Below are 18,266 nucleotides of genomic sequence, written 5' to 3'. Positions count from 1 at the left end.
CCAGGCTCTCTGACCAGCTGCTTAAAAAAACAGGCCTGAGGGGGAAATTCCTGCCCTCTACAATTAACCCTCTCCTAAACCTGCTCCAGGCTAACTCTCTACAATATATATATATATATCAGATCTCAACGGGCAAAAATATACATACATACATACATACATACATACAGTGTATGCTGCTTATACAGTCTAGAAATCAGATTTGTTATAAATATGTTGGTTTTGGCCTAAAAAGTCAGTTTGTATGGTCTAACAGACATTGTGCTCTATATGTTTTACAGTTTTCCTGCTGTGGAGGAGAAGAGTTTAGAGACTGGGAGGTGAATCCATATCACTCATGTAACAGCACTGGACCTTTGTCTTGTGGAGTTCCATACACCTGCTGCATAACTGGAAAGGTAAGATAAAAGATTGTATCATTTTACTGCGTGTTTTAGTGTAAGGTCTCATGCACACAGGACATAAAAAATAAATGCTGCTTTTACAGGCGTCTTTTTTTTTTTTTTTTTCTGCCTCTAAACACACCTCTATGTTGGCCAATGTGGCCATGCACACATAGACATTTACAGGCGTATTAGAAGAGGAGCATTTAGAGCCTAAATAAAAATGCAATCACTTGTGCATTCGGGAGAAAGGGAAAAGCGCTTGATGCATCTAAACGCCTGTAAACTTGCCTAAAGCATTAGGCTCGTTAGAGTGATTGAGTATTAATTTAATCCAATGGGCATAAATTAATATTCTGGCCAATGGAATGAATATGGAAAACTAAAAAGGTTGGGACTTTATATGAGGCGCCGGGCATTAGCCGAGCAACTCCATCCCTGGCAACTTTAACAGAAAAAGACAAGGGTGGGACTTTGAATGAAACATGCATCCCAGGAGAAAACACGGAACAATAGAATATGGCAGATATCTAGTCCGATAGAACCAAAAACATTACATGAGAGCATTGCATGACAACAATTGACAATCAGTTTTTTAATCGCATAGAAAATATAACAAAAACAAAAATGACATAACACACCTAGTATATTAGTCAGAAATTGAATAGTACATAATTCTATAACAATCAATGGTATTAGAGTATAGTAACATCTTTGGTTCATATATAAAAAACCGTAAAAAAGAGGAAGGCCAATTCATTGAAACGTGTCCCCGTGGTACGGCTATACCCATAGCCACAGCCATACCTACTCCTACTTCATATCTGCTCCTGAAGAGTGGCAGTAGCCACGAAACTTGTTGAGTCAATAAGATGCCTCCTCACATACATACTGCTACTGCATCACCTACTACCTCATACATCGATTGGAATTTACCAACCAATCCCGGTCATAATTACCATGGAGATTTATTTTAAGGGAACTGGTTTTGTTCAATGATGTTTGCAAAATGTACCCTATATGCTTACTGTGAGCCAATTAGATGCCCTTTTGCATATATATGGTAATACCATTACTACCAACTAGTCCCTATACTAAGTGGACTGTGCCATCTTATGTAAGTTTTTTATATTTTTTACCATGGGGACACGTTTCAATGAATTGGCCTTCCTCTTTTTTACTGTTTTTTATATATGAAACCAAAGATGTTACTATACTCTAATACCATTGATTGTTATAGAATTATGTACTATTCAATTTCTGACTAATATACTAGGTGTGTTATGTCATTATTGTTTTTGTTATATTTTCTATGCGATTAAAAAACTGATTGTCAATTGTTGTCATGCAATGCTCTCATGTAATGTTTTTGGTTCTATCGGACTAGATGTCTGCCATATTCTATTGTTCCGTGTTTTCTCCTGGGATGCATGTTTCATTCAAAGTCCCACCCTTTTTCTGTTAAAGTGGCCAATGGAATGAATGAACGCCCAAACGCTTGATGCTCTTAAATACATCTAAACACATTCGCAAAACGCAGCATCGAGTTCGTTTTTGAAGCTGCTTGGCGCATATTTTATGCTTCTTTTTTCCTGCTAGGCACAAAGGTAGGGAAAAAAGTCCTGTGTCCATAAAGCCTCATAAACCACAGACATGTTGTGTCTTTTAGGGTTAATGTTGTAAAAATAGGGCATTCCTAAAAGCAGAACTGATAACTGAGACAGGAGAAAAGGTTAATTTACAAAAAATGGTGTACTCACCTTTTACACCATGGAGGTTAACATAAACTACACAGCAGTGAAGCTTATTATTAGTCTTTGGCTTTCCACAGTGTTGGTCTGGAGTTTGCAGGGAAATTGGTTTATTCGTTTAGGGCAGGTATTGTTGCAAATAGTTTATTGTCCTTTGTAAAGCGCTGCAGAAAAATTATGAGGGCTATATCAGATATGAAAATAAATCAAATTTGGTCTCTTCAGATACTAAAAGTCTCAACAGGCATACCCAAGGAATAGAAAGTCCACAGTGATGATACCCTATATTTCAGTGTCTATGACAGGGGTCTTCAAACTTTCTAAACAAAGACCAAATTTATTTTCCTCCGGACTTTATGGGGGCCAGACTGTCGCCAGTGGGAGGAGAAAATTTACATAGTGCCTATGGTCATTAGAAGGAGGAATAGTGACTCATCATTAGTAATAGTTGGAGGAATAGTATCCCATTGTTTTCAGTGGAAGGAATAGTGCCCAATCATTTATATTGGTGGGAGGAAAGGTGCTGGTGTCAGTGGAAGATGCCTAACTGTTGGTGTCAATGGAAGGATTAATGCCCCATTGCTGTGGTGTCAGTGGAAGGAAAAGTGCTCTATCGTTGTTGTCAGTGGAAAAGTGAACAGTTGTTTAAATCAGTGGGAGGAATTATGTCCCATCATTGATGACAGTGGAAGGAATTAATGCTCCATCATCAGGAACACTGTCCCACAGGCTGGATAAAGGTAAGTAAGGGGCCGCAGTTTGCAGACCACTGGTCTATGGGATAAGGTCTATGCCAAGACACGTGCTGTACATACCGTATATATTTTATGGCTAAGGCTCAGAGTGCTTAGGGCTGAAATGCATCAATTGTTGTACATGATGGACTCTTTTATGTCCTGATGGATTGAGAACAAATTCTACCAGAATTTTAAATTTTGTCTTTGCAGTAAAGGGCTGCTGGTTGCAAGAAAATGTTTCGCGACCTCTTGGTCTTCACTACAGTTCTCATAATCCCATAATGTAGGCTTTTATCAAGACACATAGTTGCGCAAGGCATATAGAAGCTGTTCCATTGGAACTGGTGAAACAGCCAGAAGAGATTGGAGCTATAATTGACATGGATAAGGCAGAACTCCAGCTACAAGATATCCATATATGTAAAACACCAGTGATGGATGCTCTAGCCATTGTGCCTAGTCTCTGCAGTCTATGCCTGCCACATATTCAAATTCTTCTATCACTATACAGTAGAAAGTAAGTGAGCTCTATGAAATTCACCTCTATTATGTGTATCCAAACCTAGAGGCTGGAATACATATGTCCCTGATCAACATTCATGTTTTAATAATCAGCAACTATATTATCAAATTATGAAAAGAGCAAGGAACACCCAGCCCCATAAACATCAAGCTTTCATGAAAAAAGATTTATTACAGATTTATGCCTGAAACACAGATACAAAAATCTCATCTCATTTCATTAATCACTGAAGTGTGACTGCAAAGGATCCAAATCCTTTCTGCACAACTAATGAAAAATCTCTGTTTCATTTACATTCCCACATTTAATACATTTGTGTGCTCAAGGTATAGAGCTGGACGGAAAACCAAAATAAATGAGGGCGGTAGACTTCAAAAGCTACATTCTTATCGTGATCTTGAAATAATGAGCACTTTAAAAATGTATTAAAATGTCTCAGTCGGAAATTAACTGCTGGCTGCCTTTACGGATGTTTATAGATGTGTCTGTAAATAAGCCTCCATTTTCTTTTATTGAGCTTATATTGTTCAAGTCTCATAGTTTAATGATGAATTTAAAGTGACATCAACCTCTTAGAATTTTCTTGATTAAAGCAAGCTGGCTGTGTAGTTTTTATCAAAATAAGAAAGTTTTGGGGCAGCCGAGAGACGAGCGATTGATCAGCTTTGGCTTCCGACATCGCGGGCACCCTGGACAGGTAAGTGTCCATTTATTAAAAGTCAGCAGCTACAAATACTGCGCTTTAATTATCTGATTTAAGAATATAATGTTACAATGTATCTCTTTATCTCTGAGATAAACTTGGCAGGCTGTCTGGATTTTTCAGTTTTTTTGTCGGCTGTCAGTTTCGAGCAGAGAACTCTCTTCACCTGTTACATAGAATCGGGGAAATACTGTTTTAAGATCAGGAGGGTGTAGAATCGCGATTTTGATTATTTAATGATTAATTGTGCAGCTCTATTTCTTTGTGAGTGGACATACTTACAAAATCTGCAGGGGTCAAATAATTATTTTCCCCACTGTACCTGTACTGTACACTGAACATCACTTTGCTAAGAGATCAGTCAACACTCCTTTAGTATATCAACCCTGTGTACATAGTAATGTTGGAAACATTATGTCCCATTGCTAAGCCCAAACTTCCCTTTTAATAGGACTCTAGTCATTATTATATGTTATTTATAGTTTTCCTTTAAACATGTGATTAAAATATACATAAGGGTCATGTAAAATATTCCACCTAATTTTAGGGTCTTGGCCTTAAAAGTTGAGTCTTCTCATCTAGAGGAATAAAAAAAAGTTTTGCTTGAATTTGTAATTTAGCACAGGTCCCTCTCATATGTCATATAAAGCCATTGACAGCCCTATTTAGCAAAGCTTAGACTGAAGCACCAATTTACCTGACAATGTACCTTAGTAGGGCAAAACCGTTGGTGGTAGCGGTAGCTTATTTTTGATACCTGCGTGCTTTAAAATATGTTGCATGTTTTCTAGCATTTGACAACACAGTGGGGTTGATTTGCTGAAATTGGTGAGTGCAAAATCTGGTGCAGCTCTGCATAAAAACCATTCAGCTTCCAGGTTTTTTGTCAAAATTGAATTGAACAAGCGGGCGTTAGAAGCTGATTGGCTACAATGCACATCTGCACCAGATTTTGCAATCTCCAATCTTAGTAAATTAATCCCATATCTCACTGTAATTTAAAATACTGGTGATTTAAAGTGATTATAAAGTCTCATTTTGTTTTCAATAAAAATAACAAACATGTTATAATTACCTGCTCTGTGCAGTTAATTTGCACAGAGAATCCTGGATCCTCCTTTTCTCGTGTCCCTCTTCTGTGCTGTTGGCCCCTCCCTCCTGTTGAGTGCCCCCACAGCAAGCAGCTTGCTATGGGGACACCCGAGCCGAGTCACAGCTCCCTGTGTCCATTCAGACATGGAGCTGTGGCCCAGCTCTGCCGCCTCTCTCTCCTAATCAGCAGACTGACTTTGACTGCAGCGGGAGCCAGTGGCGCCGCTGCTGTGTCTCAGCCAATCACGAGGGAGAGTCTCGGTCGGCCGAGACACTCATGGACATCGCTGGACAGAGATGGGGCTCAGGTAAGATTTATGCTTAGTACACACGACCGGGATTCGCGACGGGGAAAGGTCCATCAGAAATCTTGAGGGGAAAACCCGAGAACCTGCTCTCGACTTTTCCCCTGTACAGATGTTCGGTTTTCCCATCAGGAAAACTCAGATGAGAGCTGGAATCCCGACCGTGTGTATGCTCCATCTGAGTTTTTCTCCACAGGAAAACTTCCAAAACTGCAAGGAGCATCCACACGGCTGGGATTCCCGGCCAAAAGCTTGTTGTGTCCGGGGCATGAGGCCTAATTCACATCTATGCAGGTTGCAGTTTGCATATTGCAGGTGCTTTTTGCATTTTTCAATACACGTTTTTCATCCATTGAAGTCTATGGAACCAAAAAGCAGAAAAAAAGTCCCTGGCCTTGTCATGAAAAAGCACTGATGTGAACTACATCCATAGGAAACCATGGTAAATGGACTGTAGTGTCTTCAGCAAAACTTAAAACCTGCTAAAAATGCATAGGTGTGAACCAGGCCTTAGGGGGGCTGAGGGGAGCTGCTGCGCACAGAAGGCTTTTGCTCATAATGTATAGAATGCATTCTGACTTTACAACCACTTTAATACAACATTCTCCAAGCAGTACCTAGTACATTTATATGTGTTTGGATAGCGTCCAAATGAATTCCCCCATGCAATGATAAACTAATAGGATTGATTTACTGAATGAGCAGGGAATGATTACTGCTTATTAAATAGGTTGAGCCTATGTTCACTTGCAATACCCAATCATGTGCATTAGAGGGTAAAATAAAGAAATGTTGCTTGCATATGAGTGGATCATTGGAAGATACTGTTAAAGTGTATAAATGCTGAAGGGGTTTGAACCAAGTTCAAGGTAGAATTGCCATATATCTTAGGTCTTTTTCTTAGAAAAGGTGAAAACATCAAAGCTGAAAAGTGTAAAAGAATTAGACATTCTCAGGAAAAAGATACTCCGTACTACTTAAAGGCAAGAATATATATGAATGGTACATGAGAGTGTAAATGTTTAAAGTAAGGCTCCTCAGCAGCACAGCTCAAGGATGAAACACTTATGTCTGTAACCAAAAGGAATAAGGGAGACAAAAAGGTTGGAGAAAAAGAAGAAGCACATTGGTAGCAGCATTCCAAAATAACTTTTCTTTTCTCAACATAAAGTTACAACTTTTTTATATCTTACATATCATATTAATATCATCAGAATAAATAACAGCAAATTTACAAAAACTAGCATACCGTATGACCCTCTGGACATGTCAGAACTCACACTTGGGTCCACCTATATTGGCCAATTTGGTCATTACTACTCCAAATATTCCAAGGAAAATTGCCGAAGCCTAAGGCCTCGTACACACGACCGAACATGTCTGCTGAAACTGGTCCGCGGACCAGTTTCCGCGGACATGTCTGACCGTGTGTAGGGCCTACCGGACCGGATTCCTGGCCGAGCGGACAGGTTTCCAGCGGACAAAAGTTTCTTAGCGTGCTAAGAAACTTGTCCGCTGGAAGCCTGTCCGTCGGACATGTCCGATGGTCAGTACGACTCATCGGACATGTCCGCTGGCCCGAGAACCCGCGCATGGCGTCGAAGTGATTTGATCGCATGCGTGGAGAAGCACTGAACTTCCGGGTTCGAGCACGTCGCCGCGTCATCGTCGCCGCCACGTCACCGCATCGTCACCACGTATTCTGTCTGCGGGGAATTTGGTCTGATGGTGTGTACACACATCAGACCAAATTCTGCCAGCAGACATGTCCGATGAAAACGGTCCGCGGACCGTTTTCATCGGACATGTCGGGTCGTGTGTACGAGGCCTCAGATGTGACTTTCCCTCTACTTTGTTTCATTTGTGCAGATAATCTTTTTGAAACGGTAACTTGGGAATACTTTAAGATCATTTCAGAACGCACTCCCTTGTGCCTGTTACAAATCTCCTGTAAAATTACGTCCTTCATTTCCCATCTGACACTGATTGTTAGTATTAAGCAGCAGGTGCACTCAGTCAGAGCTGGGATTGGAAAGGACGATTATTTTTATCTCTTATTTACAATTCAAAATGTGTTAATAAACATGCTGTTCTAACTCGTGTTTACTCATAACTTATACATTCACAATCATCATGGACTGGAAATGTCACATACATTAGTAGAGCACAGCAAAGTATATGAGAAAAGGAGTCAAACCAGCAAGGATTTAGGTCCAAGGTTATAACCCATAGCTGCCATACGGAGGGGTTACTATGAGAAAATTGTGTCAATCGGAAAGAATACTGCTGTGAGTTGATTGCATAATTACTCATTTATACAATTTACCGTCTCATAAGTGAGCAGGCTTATCATTAGGAGCAATACCCTCGATGTTCTAGCCTATGTATGGTCTGACTGCTCGCAGCAGGTAAAATCACCTGTCATACAGAAGTATTTTATTTGTGTGCAGAGATGTTTAAAGGAAAACCTGTGTTGAGATAAATCTACTATATGGTCAAAAGCATATGTGGACAACCCTCCAGTGAAGGGTACTGTTAACACTACACCATTAAAATAAATTTTCGCCAATTGTATGCTTCCAATCATGTTGTAACAATTTGGGGAAGGCCCTTTTCTGTTCCAGGATGACCGTGCCCCCTGTACAAAACCAGCTCCATAAAGACACTTTTTTTAACCAGTTTAGTGTGGAGGAACTCAAATGGTCTGCACAGAGGCCTGACCTCAACCCTATTAAACACCTTTGGGGAGATTTGGAATGCCTTTTCAAAGCCAGGTCTTCAGTACCTGAAATACACACTCCAAAAGCTTGTGAAAAGCCTTCCTAGAAGAGTAAATGCTGTTGTAACCATAAGGCCTCACGTACACTGCTGCTGGTAAACGGACGTTTAGGAGCAGTTGGCCATTTTTTTTAACTGCTCCAGAACTCTCCTCTACGTTATCTTATCAGTACATGTACACAGGGTCATTTATAGTAGTTTCTAGGCAGTCGAGTTTAGAGCAGGGGCATCGTTGGGCCCGGGCTTGGGGGGCTAGAGCCCCGAATGGGACCCCGAAAAGTCCTGAGTCTATTGAACGATTCATTGTATTATTGGCCCCCGAGCACCGGGGCCCGGCACGGATCTGATCGCAGCCGGGGGGCCCAAGTGCGGCTGGGGCCGAGTGCGGCTGGGGCCGAGTGCCATAGGTCTCGCCTTCTGGAGCCTGCAGCTCCAATGCCAGGAGGACCATGGGACGTGTGACGTGCGTCCATCATAGCCTGCAGAGTCTACAGAAGGTGGAAATTTCAAATGCAGCGGCCGAACAATATCCCTGCTCGGGCGGGCGGCTCTCCTTCTTCGGCTCGGCAGCCCCTCTCCTCCTCCTCGGCATGGCAGCTCCTCTCCTCCTCCTCGCCATGGCAGCTCCTCTCCCCCTTCTCAGCATGGCAGCTCCTCTCCCCCCCTCAGCATGGCAGCTCCTCTCCTCCTCCTCAGCATGGCAGCTCCTCTCCTCCTCGGCTCGGCAGCTCCTCTCCTCCTTGGCTCGGCAGCTTCTCTCCTCTCTGACAGTGACGAGTGACTGACTGCCTGCTCCCTTCTGTGACTGCACACCACGGCTGAGCTCAGATAAGTCAGTGGGCTAGATTCAGAAAGATAAGCGTATCTTTCTGCGGGCGTAAAGTATCTCAGATATGTTACGCTGCCGTAAATTAGGGCGCAAGTTCCGTATTCAGAAAGAACTTGCGCCCTAAGTTACGGCGGCGTAACGTATGTGGGCCGGCGTAAGCCCGTATAATTCAAATGGGGATGATGTGGGCGTGTTTTATTTAAATTAATGGTGACCCCGCGCATGCTCGAAATTCCGTGAACGTAAATTTCGTCCAGCCCTATTCGCGAACGACTTACGCAAACAACGTAAAATTCTCAAAACTCAACGCGGGAACGACGTCCATACTTAACATAGGATACGCCTCATATAGCAGAGGTAACTATACGCCGGAAAAAGCCTAACGTAAACTACGTAAAAATATGCGCCAGGCAAACGTACGTTTCTGAATTGATGTATCTACCTAATTTACATATTCGACACGTAAATATACGGAAGCGCCACCTAGCGGCCAGCATAAAATTGCAACTAAGATACGACGGCGTAAAAGACTTACGCCGGTCGGATCTTAGTCAAATCTATGCGTAACTAATTCTATGAATCAGGCGTATAGATACGACGCCGCAACTCAGAGATACGACGGCGTATCTGGAGATTCCCATACTTTTTGTAAATGAGATTTCCAAAAAAACTCATATAGATGTGATTTATAAGGTGAACAAATAGTGTATGTAGGTTGCCACTGCTGACCTCTCCTTATAATAATGTTATTTGTCAAGATGTCTCATGCCCTGTACACACGATCGGTTCATCCGATGAAAACGGTCTGATGGATTTTTTCATCAGATATCTGATGAAGCTGACTTTCATCAGTCGTGCCTAAACACCATCTGTTAAAAAAACGATAGTTTCAGAACGCGGTGACGTAAAACACAACGACGTGCTGAGAAAAATGAAGTTCAATGCTTCCGAGCATGCGTCGACTTTATTCTGAGCATGCATGGATTTTTAACCGATGGACGTACCCACAGACGATCGTTTTTTTCTATCTGTTAGTTTACCATCAGATAATTTTAAAACCTCAGACCATTTTCATCAGACAAACCGATCATGTGTACGCGGCATTAAAGTTTGAGTTCACCTATTGTAACATATTCAGGGTGTAACATGTTACAAATCCACCAGACCCGCACCCCCCCCCCCTACTCTCCATTGTGGCAAGAAGCGGAGGATCTTCTCCCCCCACTGTGTCACAATCTGAAAAGAATGTGGCCGTGCCAGCTACGCCCACTCAGCCGCCTCATCCATTCACAGTGTTCTGTGAATAGAAAACTACAAGGTCCAACAGGCTTTGCAGCTATCTGCTTGTAGTTCTCAATTAACTACCACAACACTGTTGAGCGCTATGGTAGTTCACTGATGCTTCCCCTGAGTGTGTAACTGCCTGGCCGTACGGTGTATGTGCCAGAAAGCTTACACACAGTCTGCAAGAGCCCTACATTGCACCCACGATCTGCCTAAGCAGGTTCGCTCCCGAGCTGAGCTCTGTGTGTCCATTCACACACAGAGCACGACTTGTATCCACACCCTCAACTCATAGGCTCACTGGCTGTGATTAACCACAGCAAGAGCCAATGGCTCCTGCTGCAGTGTGACCCAATGAGGAAGAGAGAGAGACCTGGGAGAGTGGCTGCTCTAATGCACATTGCTGGATCAAGATGGGACTCAGGTAAGTTTAAGGGGGGACTGGGGGGGAAGCTGCATAGAATGCACTAAGGTAAAAACTTGAGTTCTTTTACTAGCTGCATAATTGTTCCTGTCAGTGACTCAGGAAGCTTTGATGCCATTTGAAGCAATTAACTAGCATCCTTATCTCAGACTCGTACCCTGGATATTTCCTCTGGTAAAGGTTTCCTGTCTTTTTGCTGTTAACAAGAGAACGGAAACCTCTCCGGTCACCTCTAAGGCCGGGTTCACATATGTGCAAATTGGATGTGGTTTTAACCTATCCAATTCGCAGGACATTTGAATGTGTCCACCTCTAAGGCCGGGTTCACACATGTCTGGGGTGGCCGGGGTGCAGTTTGCTGTGCGTTTTTGAGTCCGGTTCAGGTGCAAATTCAGGCAAAAATTTGCACCTGAATCACACAGGACCCGGGGTGGCAAACCATGGCTGCACATATGTGAACCCGGAGTAGACGTGGAATAACCACCAATCTGTTACAGATATTCAAAAGGCTACTTTACAATCACTTTAATAAAAGTAGAAGTCCGGGTTATTCCTAACTAAACTTAAACCTGCTCCCACCCCAATCTAAATCCTATTCTAACCACCCTGTGAAAGGAAAATGTGTATACTTACATATTCCAGGGTGCCCTAGTCCAGTCACATTGACTATGGCAGCAATCCCTGTGTGATGACATCACCCATAGGCTCATAATGGGGCATCCTGCGTCCTCTTCTCTATCACGACGGCTTCCACAGTGCATCTCCTTTCCTCCTCCTAGGCATCCAATAGGATCACCTGTCCTTTCAGCCGATTGGTGATGGGTCTCAAGACCCACTTCCTGTTTGGCACAGAGGAGGTTCAGTGTTATAAACCAGGACTCTTCCTAAAGCGGGTTGCCCAACCAAACTGAGCATTCGGGGGAGACGGGCCTTACTCAGGGAGGTGACCAAGAACCTGTTGGTCACGCTGACAAAGCTCCAGCATTTCTCTGTGGAGAGAGGAGAACCTTGCAGAAAAACATCCATCTCTGCAGCACTCCAAAAATCAGGCCTGTATAGTAGAGTGGCAAGACAGAAGCAACTGTTCAGTAAAAGGCACATGGCAGCCTAACTGGAGTTTGCCAAAAGGCACCCGAAGGGCTATCGGATCATGAGAAACTAAATTCTCTGGTCTGAAGAAACAAAGATTTAACTGTTTGGCCTGAATGGCAAGCATCATGTCTGGAGGAAACCAGGCACCACTCATCACTTGGCCAATACCATCCCTACAATGAAGCATGGTGGTAGCAGCATCATGCTGTGGGGATGTTTTTCAGTGGCAGGAACTGGGAGACTAGTCAGGATCGAGGGAAAGATGAATGCAGCAATGTACAGACGCATCCTTGATTAAAAACCTGCTCCAGAGCGCTTTGGACCTCAGACTGGTGCAAAGGTTCCAACAGGACAATGACCCTAAGCACACAGCCAAAATAACAAAGGAGTGGCTGCAGGACAACTCTGTGAATGTCCTCGAGTGGCTCAGCCAGAGCCCAGACTTGGATCCAATTGAACATCTCTGGAGAGATCAGAAAATGGCTGCGCACCGATGCTCCCCATCCAAAGTGAGCTTCAGAGGTCCAGCAAAGAATGGGAGAAACTGCCCACAAACAGGTGTGCCAACCTTGTAGCATCATACTCAAAAAGACTTTAGGTTGTAATTGGTGCCAAAGGCGCTTCAATAAAGTATTGAGCAAAGGCTGTGAATAGTTATGTACATGTGATTTTTTTTCGCAAAGATTCCAACTAAACTTCTTTCATATTGTCATTATGGGGTATTGTTTGCAAAATTTTGAGGAAAATAATGAATTTAATCCATTCTGGAGTAAGCCTGTAACATAACAAAATGTGGAAAAAGTGAAGCGCTGTAAATACTTTCCGGATGCACTGTATATAATGCTTTCAGATTATGTTTTTATAACCGACATGTTTGTGAAAAGAAAGTATCTTTGACTTCAGACATTTACTGTACAACAACAAGCAGGAGACTTATAAGCAACTGATAATTATCTCAAGCAAGATGCAAGGTGTAGAATCACTCAATATTATTTTGCTGGGGGGCTTGGTCATAACGTAAATTCACTGTCCAGAGATGTCAGAAAAAAATAGCTGAATTATTTAAATTTAATGAGAGGAAGACTGCTATAATTCTGAATCCCTGTGCTCCCGGGCAGAAGATAAGGAATTGCGGCTAAGGGCTGTACTTTGCTCTGGCAAATGAATGTTTGTTGCTCTTCGTCTTTCATGTGGACAAGGAGGAATCAGTACTGCTGTCTAGTTTCCGCCTGTGTTTTCATCTACTAGAATACAACATGTGAAACATAGTGCCAAAGGCGCTGGCAGAAAGACACTAATGTGAATTGGCAAATTGGTACAACTTTGAACACTTTTAAATTTTACTTGTTATTATTTGATTTACTCTACAGCAATACAAGAATAATTTACTAGTATAACGTGATTCACATCAGTGTTGTACCATGTAAGTTGATAAAACAGAGTTCTGCACCATGTAGTTTTTATTATAAAGGATTTATATAACGCCAACAGTTTGTGCAGCGCTTTACAACATGAGGGCAGACAGTACAGTTACAATATAATTCAATACAGGAGAAATCAGATGCATTCGACTAGGGCAATGGTGCCTCTTGGGCTTCCTGACATTAAGCGTCTGTTTCCCAGGTGTGTAAGGCGGCGACCTGGTCGCCCGGTCACACTTTCACTAAACTTTACAAGTTGATGTGAGTGCATCTTCGGATGCTTCTTTGGCCGCAAAGTTTTGCAGGCAGCTGTTTAGAGTTACAATTCCTCAGTTGAGGAGCTCTGTTTTGTTTTGGGGTGAAGTTTAATTTTATGCTTCCCACCCCTCATTTTGACACTGCTTTGGGACGTCCCACTATGTCAAGATTAAGGCTGTGTCCATCCATGAACGAAAGAGAAAATAGGATTTTATGCTCACCGTAAAATCTCTTTCTCTGAGTTCATGGATGGACACAGCACCCATCCCTCTTTGTCTGTACTGCTTGCTACGAACTGAATTGTTTGGTGCAGGCTGAGGGAATATAGTCCGTGGGACCGCACCCTGGGCGGGGCGGTTCTGCTTTGAGGTTAACGCCTCTGCCTAGTCACTCCTAAAGATAGATAGTGGGATTAACCTATGTCAAGATTAAGGCTGTGTCCATCCATGAACCTAGAGAAAGAGATTTTACGGTGAGCATAAAATCCTATTTTTTCTGAACGAAAAATGCATGCACAGTGTTTTCCATGTATTCCAATGCCTCTTCTTGGTTCTAGTTCACACCATGCAGTCAGTTTCCGGTCCGTTTCCGGTGCAGAAACAGACCGGAAACTGACTGCATGGTGTGAACTAGAGCCAACTAGAGCCATTGGAATACATGGAAAACACTGTGCATGCATCTTGTGCAGAAAAAAAGCACACAGAACTGCATCTGGTGTGAACTGGCCCTAAAGAGAAGTGTTTTCAGGATTCGCCTAAAAGTGGATATAGTAGAAGATAGCCAGACAGATTGGGGTAGCAAGTTCCAGAAGATGGGTGAGGCTGAGGAAAAGTCCTGGGGGCCCGCATGGGAGGAGGTGAAAAGCGAGCTAGAGGTCTTGGGAGGAACGAAGGCAATGAGTAGGTTAGTATTTTGAGACTAGGTTAGTGATGTAGCTGGGGGCTGAGTTGTGGATGGCTTTGTAAGTTCCGGAGCTGGTTGGTAGACCTTTTTTCAGTCATAAACTTTCTGACAGGCTTTCGTTGGACCGGCTGCCATACGCATCGGCTGAATGTCGACCGGCATCAATAGAAACTGGCCGATGCCGGCCGACATTCAGCCTGTATGCACTAGGCTTTACTTACCAAACCATTTAGCCTCACATCAGTGATGATCGGCAAAACAAGCTTGTTAATAATGCTTTCTCCCGATGACTATTGAGGCCGGGTTCACACTGGTCTAACAAACGCTCCGACATTGGGAGCTCATGTCGCATGACATGTGAAAATCAATGTTTCCCTATGAGAGCTGTCTTAACTGGTCCGACACATGTCGATCCGACTTTGAAAATGCTTCCTGTACTACTTTGGTCCGACTTTGATCCTACTTCAGCCCATTGAATATCATTGAATTCGGATCAAAGTAGGATCCTTGTCCTTACCATCGGACGTATCGATCGTCTGTACGCGGCATAAGAAACACAGTAAAAAACAGTGCATTATAACACATAAGATGGCTGCCAGTGACCATGCTCCCCATCAGTGAGCCGGCTAATGTATTTGCATAATAGCCTACATAGAAATGATATAGGTTATATTCATTTTTAACAAATGCAGAGTTCTCCTTTAAAAGAAAATAAATGCTTAAAAAAAGTTTCTACTTTTTTACAGCAGATGGATCTAAAGGTAGTTTCTTCATACGTGAGCCTATAGCTGATTGATCCTTATTGTCCCTCATTGGCCCAGTCACAGTTCATATGAGAGCAGTCTTTTCATCTGTAATTCCATCTTGATTAAAAATATTTCTTTTTTTCTTTTTGTATTAAAGTTTTGACTTTTTTCTTTTCTATTACGACCTCACTCCCATAGATTGAACTTCACCTGTATTATTTTTTTATGTCAATCTGATCAGGTAGACAATAATGTAAGCCTGTCGGAATGTAGCCAGGACCGGCACTTTGAAGTGAAGAAATAAGTTACCGAAAGGCAAAGAAAGCCAGAGAAACACGCAATTGTTATAGAATCTCCCAACATAGTGTTTGATCTTTTGTATCCTGTCAGCAACGCTGAGCAAAGCCTCCTCATCAACGCTTGGACTCCTTGTCATCCCTGGACTGGGGCAACGATATGATAGGTCAGGCCATGAGGTTATTATTTTACTTTATGTTCTCTTCATAAAAAGAAAACAAGTTCTTTCATCAGGAGCAATTATGTAGAATTAAAAAAAAAAAATTGGTGTTTTTCTTCATATGAGAAATAATAAGACAGAAGAATAGGTCTTCAGTACCAGGATCAGCAGACAGCAGAAAGGCCTAAAGAATCTGACAGATCGTAGTCTTTGGTTATATTTCACTTGAACATATGACCAATTGCTGTAATCAGTTGACAGTTTTGTAGTATGTCCTATTTTTTACAATGACAAAAAAGGCCTTTATTATTCTATTTTATTCAGCTACATGAACAACTGATCAGTAGCTTCAATTAATTAACACAGTCACGACTGAAGATATAGCAAGATCCTGTAATGCATTCAAGCTGAACTCAAAAAAAATAATTGAAAATATTTCTCAATAGCCACAGGGGATAAAAATCCAAATTCTGTGCATCAAATGCCTTTCTAAACCCAGGTATTACCTTGTAAAAATAGCAGTGACATCATCACGTCTGTGCTGTACCGACAGCAGAGCTGTGGGAGGGACCCAAGAGACCCCACCCACTACAGGCTGCCTGCTGAAAACAGGAGGGGCGCAGACAAGACCAGTCACCCTGCACAAGGCGAGAGGACAGCAGTGACCGGTCTTTATTACAGGAAGTTGCCGCACAGAGGCAAAGTCTCACACTGGATTACTATACAGATCTGAAAGAAATACACAAAGCACACCAAGATTACAGTAAGAATGCACATGCTTCTTGTATTTAGAGTTGAATTCAAGACAAGCCGCTATATACACAGTTCAGATACTTATGGGAGCTGTCTTAAGTAACAAATAATTTGTATTTCTGTCTATTCAAGTCTAAACCTTTTTTTATTATTATTTTTAGTGCAGATATTTACATACGTTCTTAGTTACATGGTAAGTAAGGTTAAATAAAGACACAGGTACATCCGGTTCAACATTTGTGTGTGTGTGTGCGAGCATCGCTATGAATTAACATATCCTTGCAGATTATGTTAATTTAGAAACACATCTAATGCCTCGTACACACGATCGGGTTTCCCGGCGGACTTTTTACCGCCAGGAGACCCGAGGGGAAAGCCGAGAATTGGCTCGGCAGATTTTTCCCCTTACACATGGCCAGTTTTCCTGGCAGGAAAACTGCCATGAGAGCTTTGGCCGGGAAACACGGCCGTGTGTATGCTCCACCGAAGTGTTTCCCATAGGAAAACTGCCGGGAAAAAGACCGCCGGGAATCGCGGCAGGAAAAAAAGAGTACATGTTCTAATTTTTCCCGCCGGGATTCCCAGAGGTTTTCCTGTCGGGAAAACTGCCTTGGAGCATACACACGACCAGTTTTCCTGGCCAAAAGCTGTCATGGCAGTTTTCCAGACGGGATAACTGGTCGTGTGTACGAGGCATAACAGTTTTTTTAAGTTATCTATGCTTTCAGCTGATGCCACTAACTGTAGAAGGAAGTTTCGCCTCTTTTCCACTCTAACAGTAAAGAACCCTATGAGCAGTTTAAGGTTAAACTGCTTCTTGTCCAGCTTAATTGTGTGGCCACGTGTCTTCTTAAGAGATCTTAGACTAAACAAGTTGTTCCCAATACTACAGTCACCATTGATAGATTTGTATAATGCGATCATATCACCCTTTCAGTCACCTTTGTTCAGACTTCAGAGAGCATAAGTTTGATTTTTGCAGTCATCCAAATACATACTCAAGATAAGGCTAAACCAGAGTTATGTACAGTCGGAGAATTTTAGTTTTATATATTGTGTAAATACTTTTTTTTAAAGTGGTTGTAAACCCTTTATAACCACTTTATGCTACAAGTAAGCCTATATTAAAGCGGAGGTTCACCCTAAAAACAAGTATATACCATTCCATCCAGCATACTGCCGACATGTACAGTATGCTGTTTTTTGGGTTTTTTTCCGCTGTACATACCGCCGTATAGCTATTTTCCCCACCGGCTTCCGGGTAGTGGATCCCACGGGAGTGGGCGTTCCTATTCAGAGACTAAGTGATTGACGTGATGACAAAAGCTTCCCTCCGGCGCATAATGCGCGTCACCAGTTTCCGAAAGAAGCCGAACTGCGAGTCGGCTCTACCCGGAAGCCGGTGGGGAAAATAGCTATACGGCGGTATGTACAGCAAAAAAAAAACAAGCATACTGTACATGTTGGCAGTATGCTGGATGGAATGGTATATACTTATTTTTAGGGTGAACCTCCGCTTTAAGGCTTACCTGTAGCTACCCAGGATATTTCCTAAACCTGCACGCTTTAGGAGATATCCCCTGTCCCCTGCATGTTCCGGTGTCATTGGTACATGCACACTGGGGCACATATATGCCGTTGCTTCAGTCTGTGTGCCGTTACCGGCAGCTCCTGTGCGCATGTGCGGGAGTGACGTCATTGTGGCTCTGGCCAATTCCAGCGTTGGAGCCACGATGCCCGGAAGTAACCCCCGGGAAAGATGTCGCCGCCAGAGGGGGGGATGAGGACCTCTGCGGGGGCTTCGATCTTAGGTAAGTAATTCATAAT

General features: G+C 42.7%; 1 protein-coding gene across 1 annotated transcript in view; it reads left to right on the top strand.

The window, feature by feature from the left end:
• The window catches only part of LOC120932957 (tetraspanin-15-like), a 193,476-nt gene that overhangs the window by 152,424 nt on the left and 22,786 nt on the right, over positions 1–18,266 (top strand). Inside the window, exon 5 of the mRNA XM_040345846.1 lies at positions 282–398. Within this exon, the coding sequence (XP_040201780.1) occupies positions 282–398 (117 nt within the window). The remainder of the gene's footprint in view (positions 1–281; positions 399–18,266) is intronic.

Source organism: Rana temporaria, chromosome 3 (genome assembly GCF_905171775.1).
Source record: "Rana temporaria chromosome 3, aRanTem1.1, whole genome shotgun sequence".
Lineage (NCBI taxonomy): Eukaryota > Metazoa > Chordata > Amphibia > Anura > Ranidae > Rana > Rana temporaria.
The sequence above is the reverse complement of the archived record's forward strand: the minus strand, read 5'-3'. Positions and strand labels throughout refer to the sequence as shown.